This window comes from Macrobrachium nipponense, chromosome 17 (genome assembly GCF_015104395.2).
Source record: "Macrobrachium nipponense isolate FS-2020 chromosome 17, ASM1510439v2, whole genome shotgun sequence".
In the NCBI taxonomy this organism is placed as follows: domain Eukaryota; kingdom Metazoa; phylum Arthropoda; class Malacostraca; order Decapoda; family Palaemonidae; genus Macrobrachium; species Macrobrachium nipponense.
In genome coordinates, this window is record NC_087210.1 from 87320361 (window position 1) to 87343842 (window position 23482).

General features: G+C 46.5%; 1 protein-coding gene across 2 annotated transcripts in view; it reads left to right on the forward strand.

Moving 5' to 3' along the window:
- The first annotated feature begins 1256 nt into the window (after nt 1-1256).
- Nucleotides 1257-23482, forward strand: part of LOC135196431 (glutamine amidotransferase-like class 1 domain-containing protein 1) — a 108973-nt gene continuing 86747 nt past the window's right edge. The window contains exons 1-2 of one of the 2 annotated variants that reach the window (XM_064223255.1): nt 1257-1463; nt 10505-10581. In XM_064223255.1, coding sequence (XP_064079325.1) covers nt 1418-1463; nt 10505-10581 — 123 coding nt within the window. In that variant the 5' untranslated portion in view covers nt 1257-1417. The remainder of the gene's footprint in view (nt 1464-10504; nt 10582-23482) is intronic. The other variant, XM_064223254.1, reaches the window with a different exon arrangement.

Genomic DNA, 23482 nt, shown 5'->3' on the forward strand with positions numbered 1-23482 from the left:
CGTACATATGTATATTTTTTTCTTTTTTAGCATTATGTTATTTCCCATTAGGTGATACAAGAAGTCGGAGAAAGAATAATTAATAGATAAAGATGCAAAGTTGAGGGATAATGAGTCGCGCAAAGTGTAGAGTAGATGATGTTTTGCAAACAATAGAATTCTGAATATATGAGTGTATAAAGGACAAGTATGGTAATAAATGTAAATGGAAACCAGAAAGATGGGTACCTAATGTATGTTAATGCGGATGGTAGAATAACGGAGGTTACAAATACGTGGAGGTATTTGACAGTTAGCTCTGTGAATGGTAAAAGGTTAGTATATTTGGACACAAATGATCACTTTGTTTTTATATAGTCTGATCATATGGAAATTATGGACAATAATTAACAGGTTGGCGAATTGTCAGGAAGATGAAGAGGGCGACCTGGAAAATACCGAATGGATGGCATGGAGAGGTTGAAAAAAAAAAAAAAATACTGAAATGGAAAGGCTTTAAAATTACGGAAATGTGAGAGACCATGCACGGTCAAAAGTGTATCTGGGGAGTGCCGACATACTGCTTATGAACAATGTGTAAGTGGCAAGTGAGGTAAACGGCCAATGTTTTTGGAAGTTTTGCTGCAAGGGAGATTCGTTTCCGATTCAACAGTTTAGTGTGAATGTGGAAGAAGCGCCCATTGCTTGGTATTTTATGAACCAACCATTGTTAGGAGAATGTTAGAGAAATATACAAAGCGAAAGGCAAAGTGATGGAGAACTGTGGTAGAATGAAAGATTTAGGAGTGAATAGTTGAGGTTCATTATGAAGATGTTCCGGTCAGCATAGGTGGACCTAACAAGCATATTTTTAAAATTTCAATACGATAATTCGGCCATGATGTATTACGGATTTCGTCGATTTCGCCTTTGATATAATATGGAAGGTTTACCTACCCCTTACCGCTCTCTCTCTCTCTCTCTCAACTTTAGACTAATTTTTCTAGGCTCATAAAGATCATGTCGTTCTATCTTCTTTTACTGTCCAGTGCTTTTCAATGTTAAAGGGGCAACGCTTAATCCTCCGATATTGAATGTCAAATTTCGAAGTTGATTCGTTCACTTTAAGCAACACAGTAAGCAAAAGTGCCTTAATAATGTACGCACCCTTGCACAAACTCACTGAAAGCATTACTTCGATTCATATCAAAATGTTTAAATCAAGCGTTGATGCAAATTAGGCAAATATTAATGTCAACAATGAGAGACATGACTGAAACCTGTTCCTAATCCTACGCGATTGAAGATTTGAAACTTTGACAGGTCAAATCACTTAGTGTCTCTAGGGCTGTCAAGTTTGGATACTCTGTGGTGTTTAATATAAAACTGATATTATCCAGTGTCACTGTTAATGTTCTAACAGAAGATACAGGGAAATATGGCCAAACAGGAATGCCTTATAGTGCTTTCGTCTTCCGATCTAGGTAAAGGTTTTTGAGATTCATACTAGCTAATTTCCTATCTCTACCTAGCTATTTTGAGTACTAGCTAGTAGTCCAACCTACCTACCTATGAGGCCTAAGATTTGGTTGCCTTCGGTAGAGCTTGGGGTTTGTAGGCTTAGTTTAAACTCCGTTATGGCGTCGAAGATTATACTAAAAATATATATTGGATCTTAAATTCATCGTAGGAAATGAAAATAAATGTCTTCGAATGCTAGGCTATTTTGACTAGGTATAGGTAGGTACTACCTATACCTAACTACTAGGTAGTATAGTAGTATTCCGCGGCGACCTACAGTCTGATCATGGCTTTATGCTAAAAGAAAATGTTGGCCTAGTAGATCAGTGGTTCTCAACAGGGGGGGCCCGCCCCCTTAGGTAGGCGTGATCCCTAGCTAGCTATACTGGGTACTACCTAGGTAGTACTAGGTAGTATTCGTTATTCTCTTAACAAGAGTGAGGTACTGCCCTCTATTAACGTTAGTTTCCAGTCGTCTACTACTCTAGTTAAATCGTTGGACATCCCATGTTTTGCAATTAGGTAAAAAACTGCATGGTACAGCTCCGTTTCTCACCAACAACAAGTCGCGTCTGATGCCCATCTCCGATGTCAGGACGTGTTATAATGTACTTTTTTTGGGGTTGTACACATTGATCGTACATGGTCCACCCCTGTACCATGCGGTTTTTACCCTATGTAGGACAATTGTCTTTGATGAATCTGTGTGGTCTACTATAGCTAGGCTATTACATATATTTTTTTATGATTTAGGCTCAATATTTTGCTTTACATGATGTTACAGTACTGTGTCTGGACATCAATCTTTATAACCTAGTGCAGCATTCATAGGTGTTAGTGTAACCTGTCACGTACTGCTTATGGGCCAAACCCAACCTGTTGCAGAGTAGTTGTGCAATACGTCATTCATATTCACGGTAAATATTCACATACTCAAGCATGATATTTTTCGGACTGGTCACGTCTTTTGTGCGTTAAGTATACATTTGGTGCAAACCATTTGTTTTTGGGTTTTTCCCTCACCCTGGAGTCCAGCAATTATGAGGGACTCGGTGGTAAACCTAGGTGGTTGGGAGAGAGGAAAACCAAAATCGATGGCACAGCACCATTCAAAAAGGAGGAAATGTATAAATCACGACATCAGTTAAAAATAAAGTTAATGCATTTCAATGCTAGAATCTTAAAAAAAAAAAATGATAAAGCATGAAAATGTAGCAAGCACAATTAGGCATCTGAGTGCATCCTAACTTAACCTCCCCTAACCTAACCTAGGTTGCCAGTCCTTACCTGGTTGGGGCAGAACCTAACCTTGGAATCTTTACCAATTATTACTGCCAGTTGTATGGAGATACACTACTTACCTTACAAATTTTACTTGTATTTCTTACCTTAGGATAAAGAGGGTGAAGGCAGCTTTTCTTGGCTTCTCTAAGACAGTTCCTTTATAAGCAATTGCAAGGAAACCATATTGCAACGTTTCCTTTCTCAGGAACCTTGATTGAAAGGTTGCAAACCCACTGATTGACTTGCTGTTTAAAAAACGGGGCTTTTTATTGTGTAGTCTTACCGAACAATTATAGAGCCGTGATTTTCCACGAGCGGCAGGATACTAAATTCAAATTTAGCGCGTCGGCGTCGCCAACACTGGTGGTGATGACGTCATCTCCCTCCTACTCGCGGAGAACCAGGTACAACTGCCCAGGTGAATCCAATTCTTTTCCTGCCGGCGTCCGGTGAACATCGTGGTCGGTGCGGTTGGATAACTTTGCTTCGCTTTTTTCTTGTGGATTTGATCTTCGGAATTGGTGAAGTACTCTTTTTTTGGCGTTGTTGTTATTTTGCTTTTTATTTAGGCGTTGCCATGTCGGATTCTAGTCCGTCGGGAGTTAGGTTTTGCATCTCAGGATGTAAAACTAGATTATCCAAGCTAGAGTATGATTCTCACATCTAAATGTGTTAAGTGTAGGGACAGGTTTGTTCAGCAGATCGAACATGTAACGAGTGTAGTGATTGGACTGATCTCATGGAAGTTTTTTAGTTCATACTCGGAGAAATTAGCTAAAGACAGAATTAGAAAAGCAGCGCTTAGGGAAAGTAGACTTAGCTCTGCTTCGTCTTGCGATGCATCTGTTCCTTCTGTTTTCTCCTCAAATTGTTATGTCTCCTTTAACTACCATCCTCCTCACTCCTACTAATCCCACTTCTCCGCTTCCCGTGTAGTTTCTTCCGACACATTGCCAGTCTGGAAATCGAGGTTAGATCAGAAATTTTCGGTACTAGCGAATACGGTTTTGCAACTTGGTAATTCAGTTAAGACGTTTTTGGAGAAGCGGCCTCAGGTAAGAGTGTAGTTGAGGGTGCGTCTGTCTGTCCTGACACGTCTCCTAGACAAAGGTCACTGTCCAGCTCCCCTCCCCCGCACCGGGGAGAAGACATACCGGAAGTCCAAGGGAGTCGATCGGGATTTGCCCACAGACAGGCGCCTCTCTTGTTGAGCCTGTTGCGCCTCAACAGGGCTCGGTTAAGCGTTGGAAAGGTGTTGCGGTGGTCAGACGCCTTTCAAATGATTCAAGCGATTCGTCTCCGGTCGCACGGCGCTCTTGGCGAGATTCGCCCGTTTCGCGTCCCTTAAAGAGGCGTTCAGGCGCCGATTCTTCGCCTCCTCCAGTCAAGCGGTATAACAGCAGCCTGAGAGTAGGGTTGCGCCTCGACCGTTAGCGGCTCGTTCGTCGCCTCAATCTGTGCCTTTTTCGGCTCCATCTACTATAGAGATTGTGGTTTTAGCGCTGTAGCTAGCAGTTCTAAGGTGTTTCTTTAGGCGCTTTTTCGTCTGTTACGCCTGATGCGCCTGTTTCGCCTCGAATTTCGGCGGCTCCGAGCGAGGCGCAAGTAGTTTTTACCGCCTCCTGCTGAACATTTAGGCTCTTCCAAGCCTACGTTAACTGTTTTTGATTCGTCTCTGGCGCCTTTGCGCAAGCAGTTAGAGATGTTAACCAACTGGATGAATGAGTCCAAGGGTGGTTCGAAACCTTCATATCGGTTGTAGTTCCGTCTACTTCTTCGGCGGTATCGGAGAATGAAGAAGAAGTAGAGGAGGAGGATTCACATCACCTCTCGTGTTATTCACGTCTCCTTAGATTTCTTCTGGTATCTTATCCAGATTATTTTGAGAAAGCGGCTCCGCGTCGCCTCCCCCCAACTTCGAACTTTTTTGATGAGGAGGAAAACTTCAGACCCTCTCCTCCCAAAACTTGTTCTATCTAAAGCGGTTAGACATTCGTTGAAAGAGACGGAGAAATGGATGTCTATGAAAGAGACTTAGGGAAGGCTCTTTTTTGCTTACCCTCCCTCTAAGTTGCTTCGTAAGAGGTATAGGTTTTATGTAACTGGGGAAGCTCCTTCTCTGGGAGTTTCTGCCTCCTCCCAGGAGACTTCTCCAGTTTTATCGACTCCTCTAGAAGATCTGCTTTCGCCGCAGCGAAAGTTTTCTTTACAGCGCCTGAGTTGGACCACGTTGTAAAGAATCAATTTAAACTTTTGGAAGTCTTTAGCTTCCTTGATTGGACTATTGGCGCTTTAGCGGCCAAGATCGAAGACTGTCCTTCTCTTTCCCAGGAGTTAGCGGAGGATTGGATTGGTGTTCTGTCCTGTGCGGACAAATCCATTATTGGGATGGATGTGATGAGTTAGCTTCGCTCATCGCCTTTGGTACCCTTAAGAAAAGGCAACTTTGGTGGCTCCTTTGCTTCTAAAAGGGTTACGTCCCAACAGAAGTCTGCTCTCTTGTTTTGCTCCTTTTGTGAAAAGATAACCTTTTTCCAGACGATGTAGTGTTGTCAATTTCGTCTGCGCTAGATAAGAAATCTACTTCGGATTTACTGGCACAGTCTACTAAGAGACCTAAAGCTCCTGTGGAGACTGTTCCTTCGGTTCTCCTCTGGCCCAAGCGCCTTTTCGAGGGAGAAAACCCAAGCGCTTCTTTCGGCCGAAATCGAATTTGCGACCTCGAGTCTAAGGCCTCGGCCAAGGTTAACAAACCTTCCAAATGAAAGCTCGGTTCTTCATGCACCAGTGGGAGCCAGGCTGGCTCTGTTTTGGGAGGAATGGGAAAACAGAGGAGCAGAAGCCTGGGCAGTGCAAGTACTCAAGTTCGGCTATCGTATTCCTCTCGTTTCACTCCCTCGCTCTCACCTGTGCCAATTCCATTCCAGGCATACTCTCCGGGCTCAGACAAATTTCTGGCGCTAGCCGCAGAAAGTGGAAGCGCTTGTTCTCAAAGAAGCGATAGAACAGATAGAAGGGGATTTTCCTCCAGGCTTTTACAATCGCCTTTTGTAGTTCCCAAGTCATCAGGGGGCTGGGGAGCCGGTTTTGGATGTGAGCGCCCTGAACTTGCATGTCCAGACAAAATTTCATATGGAGACCCACTCGGTCGGTCTGGAGTCCATCAGACAGGGGGATTGGATGGTCTCTCTGGACATGCAAGACGCTTATTTTCACATTCCGATACATCGCGAATCTCGGAAGTACCTGAGGTTCATGTTCGAAGGCAAGGTGTTTCAGTTTCGGGCGCTTTTGCTTCGGACTAGCGACCGCTCCTCAAGTTTTTCACCAGGGTTCTATCCCCGATAGGAAGCTGGCTACACATATTAGGAGTAAGAATCTCCCTCTATCTGGACGATTGGCTTCTCCGGTCGGAATCAGAGAGTCGGTGCATGAAGGACCTTGGAACAACTCTGGATCTTGCCAGAAAGTTAGGAATTCTGGTCAACAAACAGAGTCCCAGTTGGTTCCATCTCAGAGCATCCTTTATTTGGGGATTGATTCTGAATGCTCAAGTTTTTCGGGCTTTTCTGTCCCCGAAAGAGGGTTCAAGGCTGTCTGGAGACAGTTCAGGGAGTTCTTGGACAAAAAGGTAAGTTCTGCCAATCAGTGGATGAGGCTCCTGGGCAAATTGACGTCAGTGGAGAAATTTGTGACGTTGGGAAGACTGCACATGAGACCTCTGCAGTTCCTGAGAGCCTCTTGGTGCAGGAAGACACAACCAAGACTCGATTAACCTTTCCTGTCACAGATCAAATAAAAGAGGACCTAAGGTGGTGCTCTCTCGAGCAAGGTTGGAAGAAGGGTTAGATTTACGACCCATCCTCCCGAACCTACAGTTCTTTTCCGACGCATCGGACACAGGTTGGGGAGCCCTACTGGGAAATCAACGGACTTTCAGGAGCTTGGTCGGAGAGAAGAAGAAGTTCCACATAAATGTAAAGGAACTGTTAGCAATTTTCTTAGGGCTCAGACAGTTTCGGAGCTTAGTAGAAGGCCGAGTAGTGGCAGTGCATTCCGACAACTCCACGGCTCTCTCGTACGTGCGGAAACAGGGGGGGACTCAGTCTTCTCCTCTGTACGAAACTAGCCAAGGATCTCCTCCTGTGGTCAAACGAAGCGAAGGTTCAGCTAGTCCCGAGATTTGTTCCGGGAAAGATGAACGTCCTGGCGGACGAGTTAAGTCGTCAACAGCAAGTGTTACCTCTGGAGTGGACTTTGGACAACAAGATTTGTCAGAAACTTTGGCGCCTTTGGGGACGACCGTCAATAGACCTGTTCGCGACATCGAGGAACAACCGTCTTCCTCTCTTTTGTTCTCCAGTCCCAGATCCTCTAGCTTGGTCGGTGGACGCAATGCTGTTGATTGGTCGGGTCTGGAAGCTTATGCATTCCCTCCGTTCGGTCTAATAAGAGAGGTGCTGAACAAGTTCATGTCGCACAGCAATGTAACGCTAACGTTAATCGCTCCCTTTTGGCCCAGGAAAGAGTGGTTCCCGGACCTTCTCCAGTTGTTAGTAGACTTCCCCAGACTTCTTCCTCCAGAGAAGTGGCTTCTCAAACAAACCTCACTTCAAGAGGTTCCACCAAAACTTGTCCGCTCTAGCTCTGACAGGTTCAGACTGTCCGGAATCTTGTCAGAGCGAAAAGGATTTTCAAGAAGAGCTGCAGAAGCTATCGCTCGTTGTAGGAGAGAGTCTTCTAACAAACTCTATCAAGGGAAGTGGAGAATCTTCAGAGAGTGGGTGTAGAAGTGCTAAAGTCTCTACTTCTGCGACCCTCTTTAACAGAAATAGCAGATTTTCTTCTATTTCTTAGGAACTCTAAGAAACTGGCTCCTTCGACGATCAGAGGATATAGAGCCATGCTCTCTTCGGTTTTTTCGACATCGAGGTTTGGATATTTCCTCCAATTCAGATCTGTCGGACCTCATTAGGTCTTTCGAAACCACTAAGCTCCCGCAAGATACAGTGGCTTGGAACTTAGATGTGGTGCTTAAGTTCCTCATGGGGCCACCGTTTGAGCCTTTGAAGTCGGCTTCACTCAGGAACTTGACTAAGAAGGCACTCTTTCTTATTGCACTAGCTTCTGCTAAGCGTGTCAGCGAATTGCACGCTATGACAAAAAGAGTCGGTTTCTCTCAAGGCAATGCTGTATTTTCGGTATCTTTGACCTTTCTAGCCAAAAATGAGAATCCTTCTAATCCTTGCCGAGGAGTTTTGTGGTAAGGAACTTATCTGATTTGGTTGGACATGAGGAGGAAGAAAGGCTTCTTATGTCCAGTCAGCTATTAAGCAGTATCTGTTTGCCACTAAGGGTATCAGAGGACAATCTTCTAAGCTCTGGACCTCGGTTCAAAATCCCTCTCGTCCTCTTTCTAAGAATGCTATATCGTTCTTTATTAGAGAGCTTATCAGGAAGCTCACTCGCAGTCCGAGAACGACAATCTTTCCGTTTCTGAGAGTTAAAGCTCACGAGGTTAGAGCAGTGGCAACTTCTTTAGCATTCAGAAAGAATTTATCTTTAGCTTCGATTCTTCAGAGCACGTTCTGGAGATCGAATTCGGTTTTTGCGAGTCATTATCTCAAAAGAGATAGAAACGGTTTTTCGAGAATTGTAAAACGTTAGGTCCGGTTGGCGGTTTCTGGCATGGTGTTGGGAGAAAACGGCACAGGGGTCGTCACCTCTATGCTAACTTTTCACCTTGAATAGGTTGTCGAGTTCAAGGGAAGCTGGGGGTACTGAGTACCTGGGATACTCACCAGTCTGTTAGGTCAGATTTTACAATGGTTGGGTATATATGTTTTTTAAATCTGGTGTTGGTGACAAATGTTTTGTATGATTGAATTTCTGTCTTAGCCCAGGCAAGGGCAATCTTTGTTGTTACTATCCTCCGTCAGTCAGCCTTGACTCGCTTGAACTACGGAAGGATTCCACTCCTGTAGAGGCTAACTTTGGTCAAATTCCAATTCCTCTACAATAGTAAGAAGAGCACCGACCAGAGGCAGTAACAGTCTGCTGTAGCTCTCTTACAAGGTAAGGTACAACAGACACCTTGAGTGTTTACTGGTATTGCAATAAATGTAACCATTTAAAAATACTAGTGGTCCACTGAATCCCACCTTCCCATAAATGTGTAATCAGCTCTATAATTGTTCGGTAAGACACTACAATAAAAAATGAAATTTTTCATTATTAAAATGAAGTTTTATTGTATACTTACCGAACAATTATGATTATACCCACCCTCCTCCCCTTAGGTGGACGGACGGGCAGAAAGAATTGGATTCACCTGGGCAGTTGTACCTGGTTCTCCCGCGAGTGGAGGGAGATGACGTCATCACCACCAGTGTTGGCGACGCCGACGCGCTAAATTTGAATTTAGTATCCTGCCGCTCGTGGAAATCACGGCTCTATAATTGTTCGGTAAGTATACAATAAAACTTCATTTTAATAATGAAAATTTCATTTCTGCTGGCTGGGCTTTGTAGTACGTTGAAAAGGAGACTCCACAGCCCTGGAAGAATATTAAGGACTCTAATTTTATGAAAAATTGAGAAATCACTTTTAAGTATTAGATGACAACCATAACATGGTGCAGCCATTGTCAAGCTGAAGAAATTCTTGTGAAAAATGGATGGAATCTGAAAAGTCTTAAGTACGTGAAAAATGGCTGAAGTCTGAAAAGTCCTAAGTACTTTAGCATTAGGAGCTGATGAAGTTCTAATTGGTTACACATGTTAATTATTATATAACATAAAAAAAAAGCTCAAAATAGCACTTGTGAATAGTGTATGTGCTGCAAGCACCTGTCACTTCCCAGTGCCCAAAAATTCAGAATGGAACACTCATAAAATTATGCGAGCCTTCACATTTCATTGGTAAATAAAAAATATTTACTTGTCCCATATAGTATGTACAGGTATTACCTATGGTGAAAATGCAAAAATTACCATAATGCAACCAGTTCTGATATTAATAATAAAGTACTAAATACTGTTTGGCACTATATTAACAGTTCAGCGCAAACTTAGGACTGAGTATATGGTAAACATTCCAATTAAACTTTCCAGATCCTATTTTCCACCAAGTGTACCTAGACCTCCCCCAGTGGAAGGACCTTTTAAACCTAGTTGGTGTACCTTTTACTCATAATTCTATGCTTCAGACCTAGCACCATTGGGTCATACGTCGAAGGAGGCATCAAATCAGTCTCTTGGAGCTAAGAGCTGTCCTCCTTGCCCTCATGGAGTGATCAAGCCATGTGTTCTGCCAGATGGTGGATGTCGTGTTGGACCTTGGCATATGTGAGAATTTGTCACCTGGCAACAAATTTCTTGCCATGGGCATAAAAAATGAGCCTACATGTGCTTTGATAGATCCTTCAGAGGTCCTCAAGGCCAATTGGTTTCATTACTTTTTTTTTACATATGGTGTACATGATTTGTGTAAGACTTTGGTTTCCAGATGTTTATGAATCTAAATTCTCATATCCAGGAGGCTGACTTATACACTGTGCCCAAAATATACCATTCTTGCGAGATCCCATGCTTATAGTTATAGGATACCAAAAATTCTTTACTAGATTTCATGTTGATAGTCAAGTTACTTGGATTTGATTTTCCTTAAAGTTGGATAATAAATAATAAATATGTTCTGTAAAAATTCTTTCCACCAACAGGTGTGTCAGCGCCTTCTTTTCTTCAGTGCTACAAATTGACACAGTCAGCTTTTAGTATACAAATTGCAGCACCTGAGGTGAGATGCTTTTCCAATGTGTTGTGAAACCTCTAATAATGTCATCCCCACTACTTTATGTTAAGTTATTTTGTTCATGAGACTTACCTGTCAGATATATATATATAGCTGTATTCTCCGAAGTCTGACAGGATTTCAAAACTTACGACACACGCAGTGGGAGGCCAGGTGGTTAGTACCTATTCCCGCCGCTGGGAGGCAGGTATCAGGAACCATTCCTATTTTCTATCCAGATTTTCTCTGTCGCCGGTACTGTCAACACCTGTTTTCAGTACCTCCGTCATTGGATTTTGTAAACTTTCGTTGCCACTTAAGTATTCTGGTTGTCTTTTGGTTTTTTGACTTGGATTTGTGGCTAGGCATACGCTATTGTGGACTGTTTTTGGATTTTGCTTTGACTTTTCTTGGATAAGATGTCTGGTTCTAGTTCTGCTAGTTTCAGAGTTTGTTGTGTGGAAGAGTGTAAGGTGAGGCTACCGAAAGCTTCGGTAGACCCTCACACGGTATGCACGAGGTGTAGGGGGCATGTATGTCTGATTAATGATCGGTGTAAGGAGTGTGAGAGTTTGTCTGATTCCGGTTGGAAGACGTATGATTCTTATGTACGTAAGTTAGAGCGTGACAGGATCAGGAGGTCTTCCTCCAGGAGTGTGTCAGCGAGCAGAAGTCAGGGTAGTGATTTTTCACCTGCTAACCCTCCTGTAGACTTTGCTATCCCTAACCCTGTAGTGTTGCCTTCGGGCCCTGAGGTTGTGTCTGCGGAAGGTAATGCCCCTTCTGTAATCATGGATTCCATCCATAACCTGGAATCTAAAGTGCTCGCTCTTCAAAGTGTTGTGGAGGGGGTGTCAGATCGGCCTTATAATGCCTCTAGGCCTGGACCTCTGTCGGACTCCCAGGACTCAAGGAGTGGGCAAGTCGAAAGCCGAAGGAGGGTTACGGGGGCTCCCCACCGATCTGGCGTCCCTTCGGCAGGTCCTGATGACGCTTCCCAGGCTGCCAAGGATCGTGTTCGTGCATGGATCCTTAAGGATTGCTTCTCGTCCTCTGAGGCGTCCTCCCCGCGCAAGGGGTGGAGCTCTCAGAAGGACTCTCGCCCTCTTAAGAGAAGCTTCAGAGAGGAGGACGCTTCACGTCCTCTTTCTCGAGATGTGTTTCGGTTGTCGCCTGAAAGTTTTGATGCTTTCCCACCGCAGAAGAGGACCAGGACGTCATCGGAGGATGACGCTGTTGAGCGCCCCAGTCGCTCGAGGGATAGAGCCGTCGCTTTTCCTGTGAGAAGGAAGAAGGCGTCCCCTCGCCCCTCGTCTTCCCACAGGATCAGCCCTTCCCCTGAGAAGGAGTCTTCTCCTACGAAGAGGATTCTCCTTGGTATGCAGCAGCAGTTGGCCTCGTTTCTCGCCGAGAGGGAGGCAGAGCCCCGTCGACGCAGGAAGGACTCAAGACTGCCTATCGAGGTCCAAGCAGTCCCCCTCTCCTTCTCCTCGTTCGTCTCCATCTTCTGCTTTGTCGCCCTCTAGATCTCGTTTGCCACCTCAGCGCTTGTCTAGAGGTCTTGATGAGCGTCACCCCAGACACTCTCTAGACCGTAAGGCTCATCTTAGCAGGGATCGCCGATCTTCTCGTCATGACGCTCCTCGCGCTCCCCTTCGTGACGCTCTACATACTGCTCAGCATGACGTTCCTCAGGCGGCTCGCTATGACGCTTCTCTTGCTGCTTCTGCTCGTCAGGACGCTCGTTGGGACGCTTATCAGGACGCTCGTCAGGACGTTCGTTAGGACTCGTCAGGACGCCCCTTTCGCTGATCTTCGGGACGCTTCAGAGGCTGCCGTTAAGGATGCCCGGCCTTGTTCTGCGAGTTCTTCTTCGAAGGGGAGGTCCCTTTTGCATGCTGGGCCTCAAGGTCTTAGAACTTCTCGCACATTAAAGGACTCTTCTGTTGTTCCCGTTGAAGAGGGAGAGTTATCGGGTTCGTCGGAGCCTGCGGATGAAGAGCAGCCTTCTACTTCGTCATCTTCGGATTACCAGGTTTTGGCCCGCCTTCTGAGGGACTTGTTTGGAGACAAGTTCCAACCCTCTGCCCCTCGCTCTCCTCCTTCAGTTAGCTTCATCGAAGACGAGGAAAACGCCAGGATTTTTTAAGATGTCCACATCCCTTTCTATGAAGAGAGCCTTCAAGAAAGTCCACGACTGGATGGATTCCAGGAAGGCCCAAGGCAAGACTTCTTTTGCCCTGCCTCCATCGAGGTTGAGTGGAAAGGCGGGCATTTGGTATGAGACGGGAGAGGAGGTTGGTTGGAGAGTTGTTTTCTCTTCCCAGGGAGACTTTGCCAGCCTTGTGGACGCTCCAAGGAGGTCTCTCCTTTCTTCGGCGAAGGTGTCGTGGACACTTTCGGAGCTGGACCATCACCTGAAAGGGCTGTTTAGAACTATGGAGGTATTCAACTTTCTGGACTGGTGTTTGGGAGCCCTGGACCTGCAGTCTCGGAGTCCTGACTCGATTTGTCTTGAAGAGCTGTCCAGCGTTTTGGCGTGTATGGATAAGGATGTCAGGGATGGTTCAGATGAACTAGCTTCCCACTTTTGTACGGGGCTTCTGAAGAAGAGAGCCTTGTACTGTAACTACACAGCGAAGTCGGTTTCTCCATCTCAGAGGGCAGAGTTGCTGTTCGCCCCTCTGTCGAGCCATTTGTTCCCTCAGTCTATGGTTAAGGATCTCGCCGCCAGCCTGCAGGAAAAGGCTACCCAAGACCTCCTGGCCCAGACGTCCAGCAGCCCCTTCTATTACTCCAATTGGACAGGCTTCCAAGAAGCAGAAGCCCTTTTGAGGAGGAGCTTCCTCGAGATCGTCTCCTCGAGGAAGAGGTCTTCCTAGAGGCAGAGCCCCTTCCAAGCTCAGGGGTAAGAAATGACGCGTCGGACCTTCAGACACCAGTCGGAGCCAGGCTTCTTTCCTTTGCAAAAGCCTGGAGAGCGAGAGGGACGGACAGCTGGTCCCTCGAAGTCATCGAAAAGGGATACAAGATCCCATTCCTCGAACCTCCTCCGTTGTGCACAGCGCCCAGGGATCTGTCGCCCTCCTACCATCAAGAGAAGCAGCAGATTCTTTTCGATCTGTTCGAGCAAATGCTCGAGAAGAGAGCTGTGGAACAGGTCCTAGATTTAGAATCCCCAGGTTTCTACAACAGGTTGTTCCTGGTGCCGAAGCAGTCGGGGGTTGGAGACCTGTCCTGGACGTCAGCTGGCTGAACCATTTCGTCAAGAAAGAAAAATTCAAGATGGAAACGTCTCAGTCGGTTCTAGGAGCCTTAAGACCAGGCGACTGGATGGTTTCGTTAGACCTCCAAGATGCCTACTTTCACGTCTCTATCCATCCTCAGTCAAAGAAGTACCTGAGGTTTGTCCTGAAGGGACAGGTCTTTCAATTCAGGGCTCTCTGCTTCGGGCTAAGCACAGCACCGATGATCTTCACGGTTCTGATGAGGAATGTGGCGAGATGGCTTCACCTGTCAAGAATAAGTCTCGCTTTACCTGGACAATTGGCTCATTCGAGAATCGTCGGAGTCAAGGTGTCTGGAGGACTTTCATACGACGCTGGAATTGACGAAGTCCCTAGGACTTCTTGTGAACTTCGAAAAGACCCATCTGATCGCTACGCAGTCCATCGTGTATCTGGGGATTCAGATGGATTCAGTGGGTTTTCGAGCTTTTCCGTCCCTGGAACGACAGCAGCACTGCTTTGACAAAGTTTCAGCCTTCTTGGGGAAGGAAACATGCTCGGTGAGGGAATGGATGAGCCTGCTGGGGACCATTTCCTCGCTGGAGAAGTTTGTTTCCCTGGGAAGACTGCATCTCAGACCTCTCCAGTTTTTCCTTGTGGAGAACTGGGAGAACAAGGAGGATTTGGAAGTCTCTCTCAGGATCTCTCAGTCTGTCAAGGATCACCTAAGGTGGTGGCACGACCCCGCAAAGCTGGCAGGTGTTTCTCTCAGCCTTCAGAGCCCCGACATAGTGTTGTTTTCCGACGCGTCCACGGCGGGTTGGGGAGCAACACTAGGGGGGGAAGAAGTGTCAGGCACCTGGATAGGGGAACAGGTGTCCTGGCACATAAATCTCAAAGAATTGGGGGCAATTCGTTTGGCACTCCAATTCTTTGAGGATCAAGTCTTAGGCAAAGTAGTCCAGATCAACTCTGACAATACCACAGCTCTGGCATACCTCAAGAAACAGGGAGGTACACACTCTTGGTCCCTGTTCGGCTTAGCAAGAGAGATCCTGCTGTGGGCCCAGGCACGGAACGTAACGATTCTCACGAGATTCGCCAAGAGGTTTGTCACGAGTTGTGGAGGTTATGGGGATGTCCCTTGGTGGACCTTTTTGCAACGTCGAGGACGAAGAGGCTTCCTCTATACTGCTCCCCTGTGCTCGATCCAGGAGCGGTAGCGGTAGACGCCCTCCACTGGGATTGGACGGGGATGGACGTGTATGCCTTTCCCCCATTCAAGATCTTGGGAGAGGTAATCAGGAAATTTGCGGCGTCAGAAGGAGCAAGAATGACGTTGATCGCCCCGTTTTGGCCGTCGAAAGATTGGTTCACGGAGGTCATGACCTTCTTAGTGGACTTCCCAAGGATTCTGCCTTGGAGAGTCGATCTACTCAGACAGCCCCACTTCGAGAGGTACCACAAAAACCTCCCCGCTCTGAGTCTAACTACATTCAGACTATCGAAAATTGGCCAGAGCGAGAGGTTTTTCAAGATCAGTGGCAAGTGCTATTGCCAGAGCAAAAAGAGCTTCCTCTAGCATGGTATACCAATCGAAGTGGGTCGTTTTCAGGAGATGGTGCAGGAAGAAGGGTATTTCCTCAACCACGACCTCTGTGAATCAGATAGCCGACTTCCTTTTTTATGTGAGGAAAGAGGAAAAGCTGGCAGTCCCTACTATTAAAGGTTATAGGAGTATGCTGTCAGCAGTCTTCAGACATAGAGGTTTGGATCTAGCAAACAACAAAGACCTTCACAATCTTTTAAGGTCTTTTGAAACCTCTAAAGTGGCTCAGCCAAAGCTGCCTTCCTGGAACTTGGACGTAGTTTTGAAGTTCCTGATGTCTAGTCCATTCGAACCTCTCCATTCTGCGGTCAGGATGCCAGAAAACTTCCAATCATTCATTCATTCTCCATTCTGTGTCATTGAAGGATGTGACCAGAAAGGCTATTTTCCTAACCGCTCTGGCTACGGCGAAGAGAGTTAGCGAGGTTCAAGCCATCAGCAAGCATATAGGCTTTAAAGGACATTGTGCTGTTTGTTCCTTAAGCCCTACGTTTTCAGCCAAGAATGAAAACCCGTCAAATCCTTGGCCCAAGAGCTTTGAAATCAAGGGTATGGCAGAAATTCTTGGACAAGAGCCAGAGAGAGTCCTGTGCCCTGTCAGGGCTCTCAAGTTTTATCTAGATAAAACGAAGGGAAGTCGAGGTCCTGCGGACAATCTGTGGTGTTAGTTAAGAGGCCAGACTTGCCTATGTTAAAGAATGCACTGGTGTTCTTCTTCAGGAATACCATTAAGGAGGCTCATGCGAACTGTCTAGATGGTGATCTGAAACTGTTTAAAGTAAATGCTCACGAGGTGAGGGCGATTGCAACCTCGGTGGCATTTCAAAAGAATATGGCACTCAGTGACATCCTGGGCGCCACCTTTTTGGCGAAGCAACTCGGTGTTCACTTCACACTACCTGAGGGATGTGAAAACAACACATGAGAACTGCTGTTCGCTAGGGCCATACGTTTCCGCAGATACAATTTTGGGGGCAGGAAGTAGCACTCATCCTATCCTTTAGAAAATGGTTAGGAAGTGTTTTTTAATTTTGTTATGTTTTTTATTGTTGTTGGGTCGGCCGCCAGAGGCGGACTTCCCAGTCATTAGCTTAAGTTATGCTATATTAACTTATGTTAGGCTTGGTTAGGTGGTGGTTTTGCTTCGTTGCCCTCATAGTATGGTCAATATGGTCTAGTCTCATTGTGGTCACGCCCCCGTTGACAGATCATCTAGAACTCACCAGCTATACAGGTCACTACATTGCTGGAGACTCTAGTAAAGCAGAAGCAGACTTGGGTGACAGTAATCTCGAAGTCAGCTATGCTAACAGGTAAGGAACCAAGGTGTCAATCATCTACATGTAATTTGTTTCCTAAATCCTATTTTGTCTCTTCCCACCTCCAATGGTGGGATTCAGCTATATACAGTATATATCTGAGAGGTAAGTCTCATGAACAAAATTATATTGTTATGATACAATAAAGTTAGATATATATATTCATAGTGCCCACCCACCTCCCCTCAGGAGACAGTGGCACTAGAAAATCTGAATAGAAAATGGGAATGGTTCCTGATAACCGCCTCCCAGCGGCGGGAATAGGTACTAACCACCTGGCCTCCCACTGCGTGTGTCGTAAGTTTTGAAATTCTGTCGGACTTTGGAGAATACAGCTATATATATATCTGCCAGGTAAGTATGAACAAACTTTATTGTATCATAACAATATCATTTCTTATGATGGGAATGTATTGTATTACAGCTGGTTGGTTTAGCTGCCCCCAAAATCAGCTTTTAAGCATATTCTTATTATCTATTTGGTCTCTAATAGTGACTTGCCAAGCAATTACATAGCTGTAAGCTTACTACCATGGCAGACCAAAATTCATACTCCAGTTTTTTAATGGTGGGGTCTTGGTATTTTATGTTTGGTAAGTGACAGCACTGTGTTTTTAATCTGGTCTTTACCCAGGGCAAGAACACTTAATTTCTTTGTTAGACATCAGTGAACCTCCATGACTTCAAAGTTCCCACTGAAGTAGGGGTGACGTTAAGCCACATTGCCACTCTGTCTACAGAGTAAGGTGAGCACTAACCAGATGCTGTAATCACTTGCAGCAGCTCTCTTACCAGGTAAGATACAGCAAGCATTGGACTAATGTTAACAGTGTTGTCTTTTCAAAGTCATTACCTTTAATAATGTTTTGGAATAGACTAAATCCATGATCCCACCTTCTTTCAATGTGGAATCAGCTATGTAATTGCTTGGTAAGTCACTTAAATAAAAATGTTTTTTAATGTATGACACATACCTGGCAGGTATATATATAGCTATATTCTCTGTCAAACTGGCAGAAATTTTCAAAACTCGCAGCAAACGCTATTTACCTAGTAGTTCAGGTGACCACCACCCCGTTCCCGTGGCGCTGGTGCTCGGAACCATTCCCATTTTCGTCAGATTTTCTCTGCCAGCCGAACCGTCAACATTGTTGGTGGTTCCCTGCTAGATTTTTATTTGGTATTGTACTTGGAACGTGGCTTGGCATTCGCTTTTGGATATTTCTGGGCTCAGTTCGTGTCGCTGCGCGAAATATCCCTTTAATCCATTGATTTCTAAGGTAAATGCACTAACACATACCAGAGAATAAATAAAATAAAGAAAAGGTCAGTCTACTACTGACTCGCTCACCCTCCAAGAGGGTGTCGGTATGAACACTAGGGCGAGTGAGACCACTACCACGAACCACTTACCAATAGAAATCTCCTACTACAAAACCCCCACAAGAGGGGAGCCGACCCACAGAGTGGGCAGCAACTACTACTACTCCATCCCATGCTGCCGACTGCTGCGCCTGTGGTGGACATCCTTTTAAGTTAGCGCACTGTGTACATACGTACCCTTTTTTGCTCTTGTGTTTTTTTGTTTTGTGCCCCTTACAAGGATTTTTACTAGATATGGAGCGTTCAGCCATCGCAGCAGCTAAGTTAAGTAATCCGTTAATGTTTCTATTTGGTTTTTTCCAGCTTTGAGTCAGTATTTGCCGTTTTTTAGGTATAAATACTGGCTCTTGGTCGGAAGCATGGCGGCATTGTTCTGCCTCGTGGCGGGTTCGTTCTTCTTGGTCTTCCATACCTAGAAAACTTCCCTTGTTACTTTACGCTTATTGCTAGTTATCTATATTATGTTAGGGGTCCAGCCTACTTGGTTTTTGTCATGCATGCATGTCTTCTTTACCTTGCGTAGGCATCTTCCATCCAGACCCTAGCCACAGCTCTTAGTATCGGCCCCGGCTAGCTTTGAGTGGTAGACTTTCTTTCGGGTTAGTCGTACACTCCTGGATTTTTTCTCCTACTGATTTACTTTCTTACTTTATTTAATTTAATTTTAGTAATTATGTATTTTAGGTTAGCCTACGGCGTCTGGCATATTACGTAGCCTAGGTCCTGTATTTCATGGTCCCCACCAGTTTATTGCTTCCTCTCATCAGTTCGGTTGCTTCTCTATAGCATCTCACTGATTAGTTGGTTGCTTTAACCTAGGCTATGTTTTTTGATGTGTTTTCTTTTGTTACCGCTCCGTGGTCACCATGTGATCGCGAAGCAGCCAGGCGCCCGTCCAGTCACCCTACCCTCCTCCCGCTCTACTATAGAGCCGGGGGGAGGGAGGTCTGTCCTCGCTCGCTTCACATACCCGTGCCTGTCTCTCTCTCCCTAGGCGGAGGGAGTAAGGGAGGCTGGACAGACCCAGGACTGGACTTGACCGTTCTCTTGCTTCATGGTGCGCTGGGGTGACTAGGTAGGGGGATGGGCCTTCCCCCTCCGTTGTTACTCCGTTGCCCGTTGTTTGCTCGAGTCTGTTTCGCCCTCTCCGCTCCTTCCCGGATTGTTGTGGCTTTTTATCTTACTGGAGCTCCGTCAATCACGTGGAAGGTTGCTAGTTCACCCTTGCGGGCGGACATCAGGCGTACAGTTGGTCTTTTCTAACCATCCCGTCTCGCTGATATCGCGACAACAAACACCGCCGCGCACCGGAATTATTCCGGTACTTAGTGCTATTAGGCTTAAGTGTTTTTGTGTTTATTTTAGCTATCATAAGTTTAATTTAAGCTAGCTTAAGCCGAGTCCCTCCCTTACCCACATTGTCACACCGGACCTTTCCGGGGTTATAGCCTATTCAGGCGGTAAGGGAGGGGTTATGCCCAAAATTTTTTCGCGCTCCGGCATGCAGCGGGGTTCTATTAGCCTATTAGCCTGTAAGTGAGTCTTTTAGGGTACTCGTGTATCTTTTACACTTACAGACCACCAACTGTGAGCATCCAGGATGCAACGCCATGCTCCAGGACCCCTGTGGACATGAAGTCTGCAGTCCCACGCTCCATGCGCGACTCCGCACGGGAATCTGCAGGTCTGTGGTTCCACGAAACCTGCACCATATGTTACGATCTCGTGAGTCAGTTCTTAGACGGGGTAAGTATTCCCAACTCCGTTCGGTAATTCCAAATAAATGTTTTAGATCTTAAGTTTAATTTAATCTTTTATTTTAAGCTTAAGCTCTTTTATATTGGATGGTACATCCCCTATGTCTTTAGACTAAGCCATATTATTACTTAAGTTTTAATCTTAAGTTTAAACTAAAACTCAATGAACGCCCTCTCTTCCAGGCTCCCGCCATTAGAGATACCGCTCTGGCAACCCTGAGGGCTTGGGTCGGCGGATTCGGGAAGAACGCCGCCAAGGGACAGCCCTACATTCTAGAGAAGAGGTTGGCTGTCCTAATCTTCCCGGCGGCAAGTCGACGGGTTACGTCGACCCGGCAGAGGCAGCCCCGACTATGGCGGCGATTCATCAACAGCTCGCCGCTTGCGATAAAGGAACCAGGCCAAGATATCTCGTCGGACGTCGCGACACTTGATTTGAATATAGAGCCCATGGTAGTGTTAACGACCTGTTGGTCGATGGTAGGGTACGTTGGACGCCCAAGGGCTTCCCTTGGGCGCCACTGGGTCTTCTACTCCTGCTAATTCTCCAGCTTCCTTCCAAGGCTTTACAGGAGCTGAGCTCCTTTATACTTTCACCCGACGCTTCAAGTAAGACCTAAGGTCAAGGGCCAGAAGGTTGTAAAAACCCTCAAAAAAGACGTCGTCGTCGTCCAAAAAAGACTTCGTCGGCGTCAACGTCTCGTAATTCTCCGGCTGCAAACCCGGAGCAGAGAGGTCTAGAGCTTCTGTTTCAAGCTCCAAATCCTCAAAGAGCAGGTCTTCAAGGAGAGGCCACGTTTACTCCGGCTGAGCCAGCAGTTTCTCCTCTCCCCTTGGTACCTGTTCCAAGTTACCCATCCACCTCCGCAGCAGCTGGCCGGTTTTGGATCCGAATGCTGGACTGTTGCAACACATGGGAGACTTGGTCGGCTCTCTGAGGAGCAGCATGGAGCAGATGTTCTCCGGTTGTCCGACAGGATTACGTCTCAGGACAACATCATCGCCGGACTTAATCAGGCACCCTCTAGCTACTCCCCAGCTTTCGGCACCGGACTAGCTCAGCTCCCACCTCATGACTCTCTGCCTCAGTTCTCTATGAATAACCCCTCCCGGAGGTGGCGTCATACGCCCCTTTCCAGGACGGCCTTATTTCCATTCCGGAGTGTGGTACTCGAAGGATTGAGGACTTCGAGTTCTACCCGGAGGGTCTCCAACCACCGTTCATTGGCTACGCCAGACTCACTGACGCAGCCATGAACTAGAGATGACAAAGTCCCTAAGGAGACCAGGCTCAAAGAGAATGGCTCAGGTGTTTAGAGGATATGGATTGTTCAAATACGAGAATTCAAGCCTTCAAGAGTCCCTTCACCATTTTTACGATGGAGGAGGGAACTCCTCTTCCCTTTCTCAGCAAAATAGCAACGGTCACATCCAGCGGCCCAAGAAGGGGGAGTCGTTGCCACAGCTAAGGGAAGCAGACCCCACATCTCCTTTGCTCCCTTCACTCGGAGAATTGTGGGAAGATTTGCCCTTTGACAAACCTTTTCGGCGGGCAACTCAAGCCAGACTGTGCTATGGATCAGTTTGGTGAGAAGCTGCCTAGGCTTCCGGACAGCCTCATTCAAGCTGAATTTGAGGGCCAAGACTAGGCTAGCCAGGTCCATTAATACCATGGCAAAATGACGGAAAGTAGCGACTATTTCTTACAGTTCTGAGCCGCTCTTCAAGCTTCTCACCAAGTCACTGACGCAAACAGTCCAGTCTGACATGTTTGAGTTCGCTACAGCCAGAACTAACTGCCGGAAACATGTCCTCCAGGAAGCAAACTATTCGTCATGAGCCGAATAAGTTGCTTTCATCCAACATCTGGGGGGGCAGACCTCTTTCCTGATTCAATGGTAAAGGAGGTCCAGGCGGAAGGCGACGAAGGCTTAACCAAGCCTTAAGGATCGTTGGGGTCTCACTGCAAAGAGACGCCAAGACCAGTCAGCAAGAGGTAAGTCTCAGCGGAAACCGAAACGTTATCAGCCTTACCCAGAAAAAGCAACAACGCTTCACCCAGGCTGTTTCGGTTTGGCTGTTCCGTTGGTACAATCAGCCCAACCCTCTACTTCTAAGGCTCAATCACAGCCCATCTACGTGATTTCCCCCCAGCCTCAACCTTCCACCTCCTACGCTGTCTCCCCAGCCTTCAACCAAGTGTTCGAAGGCCAGGGCCTTTCAGCAATACGACCGCTTTGGCAGGGAGGCAGAGGTAGGGGATCCTTTCGTCAGAGAGGATCAGGAAGGTATCTCAACAGGGGAAAACACTTCCGGGGAGGCCGCGGAGGTCACTCAACCCAGCAGCAGTGAGAGCTCGCAAGGTAGGAGGGAGGCTGTTTCTCTTCCGGCACCGGTGGGGATTCAGCAAGTGGGCACAGAGTATTGTGTCGAAAGGCCTGGGTTGGAGTTGGGTTGCGAATCCCCCTCCATCCAGACCTTTCCTTCAACTTCCATCAAAAGAAATGACGGAGTATGCGGAGGACCTCCTTCAGAAAGGAGCAATAGCGAGAGTCAACAGATTAAAATTTCAAGGTCGCTTATTCAGCGTTCCAAAGAAAGGCTCACAAAAAAGAAGGGTAATCTTAGACTTGTCCCGCTTAAATTCTTGGCCATTCGCTGCGACAAGTTCAAAATGCTGACCATCTCGCAGGTGCGGACCTACTTCCCCGTGGGGCCGTCACCACCTCTATCGATTTCTTACAGACGCATACTATCATATCCCTATTGCAAGACACTTTCGCCCTTATCTGGGCGGCTTCAAGATAGGAGATCAAGCATTCTCCTTCAAGGTAGTTCCCTTCGTCTGAACGGGTGGCACCCTAGGGTGTTCACGAAGTTGGCGGAAGTAGTCGTCCAACAACTGAGGTCTCAGGGGATAATGGTAGTAGCGTATCTCGACGATTGGTTGATTTGGGCTCCAACAGTCGAGGAGTGTCACAAAGCCACACTGAAAGTAATCCAGTTCTAGAGTATCTGGGTTCAGATAAACAGGACAAAATCAAGACTCACTCGGAGTCCAACTTTCAGTGGCTGGGCATTCAATGGAATCTATCCTCCCATACTCTGTCGATTTCCATCAGCCAAGAGAAAGGAAATAGCGAAAGTCAGTAAAGCAATTTCTAGAACACAAATTGCTTCAAGGAGAAGCAGGAAAGAATCCTGGGTTCCCTCCAATTTGCCTCAGTGACAAACATCTTGATGAAAGCCAAACTGAAAGACCTAACAGAATCTGGCGCTCACGAGCAATGTCAGATCCAGGGACAAGTTGTCATCAGTCCCACAGATTCTACGGAATCGTCTACGCCTTGGTAAAAGTGAAGAACCTGTCAATATCAGTACCCCTTCAGTTTCCTCCTCCGGGGAGGGATTACCATCCACACAGACGCTTCATTAAGCGGCTGGGGAGGATATTCTCAGTTCAAGAAGGTTCAAGGAACCTGGTCACCCCAGTTCCGCCGGCTTCACATAAACGTACTAGAAGCGATGCAGTGTTCTTGACTCTGAAAAGGTTACGTCCGCCAAAGAACTCCCACATAAAGCTAGTTCTGGACAGCGCAGTGGTAGTCCATT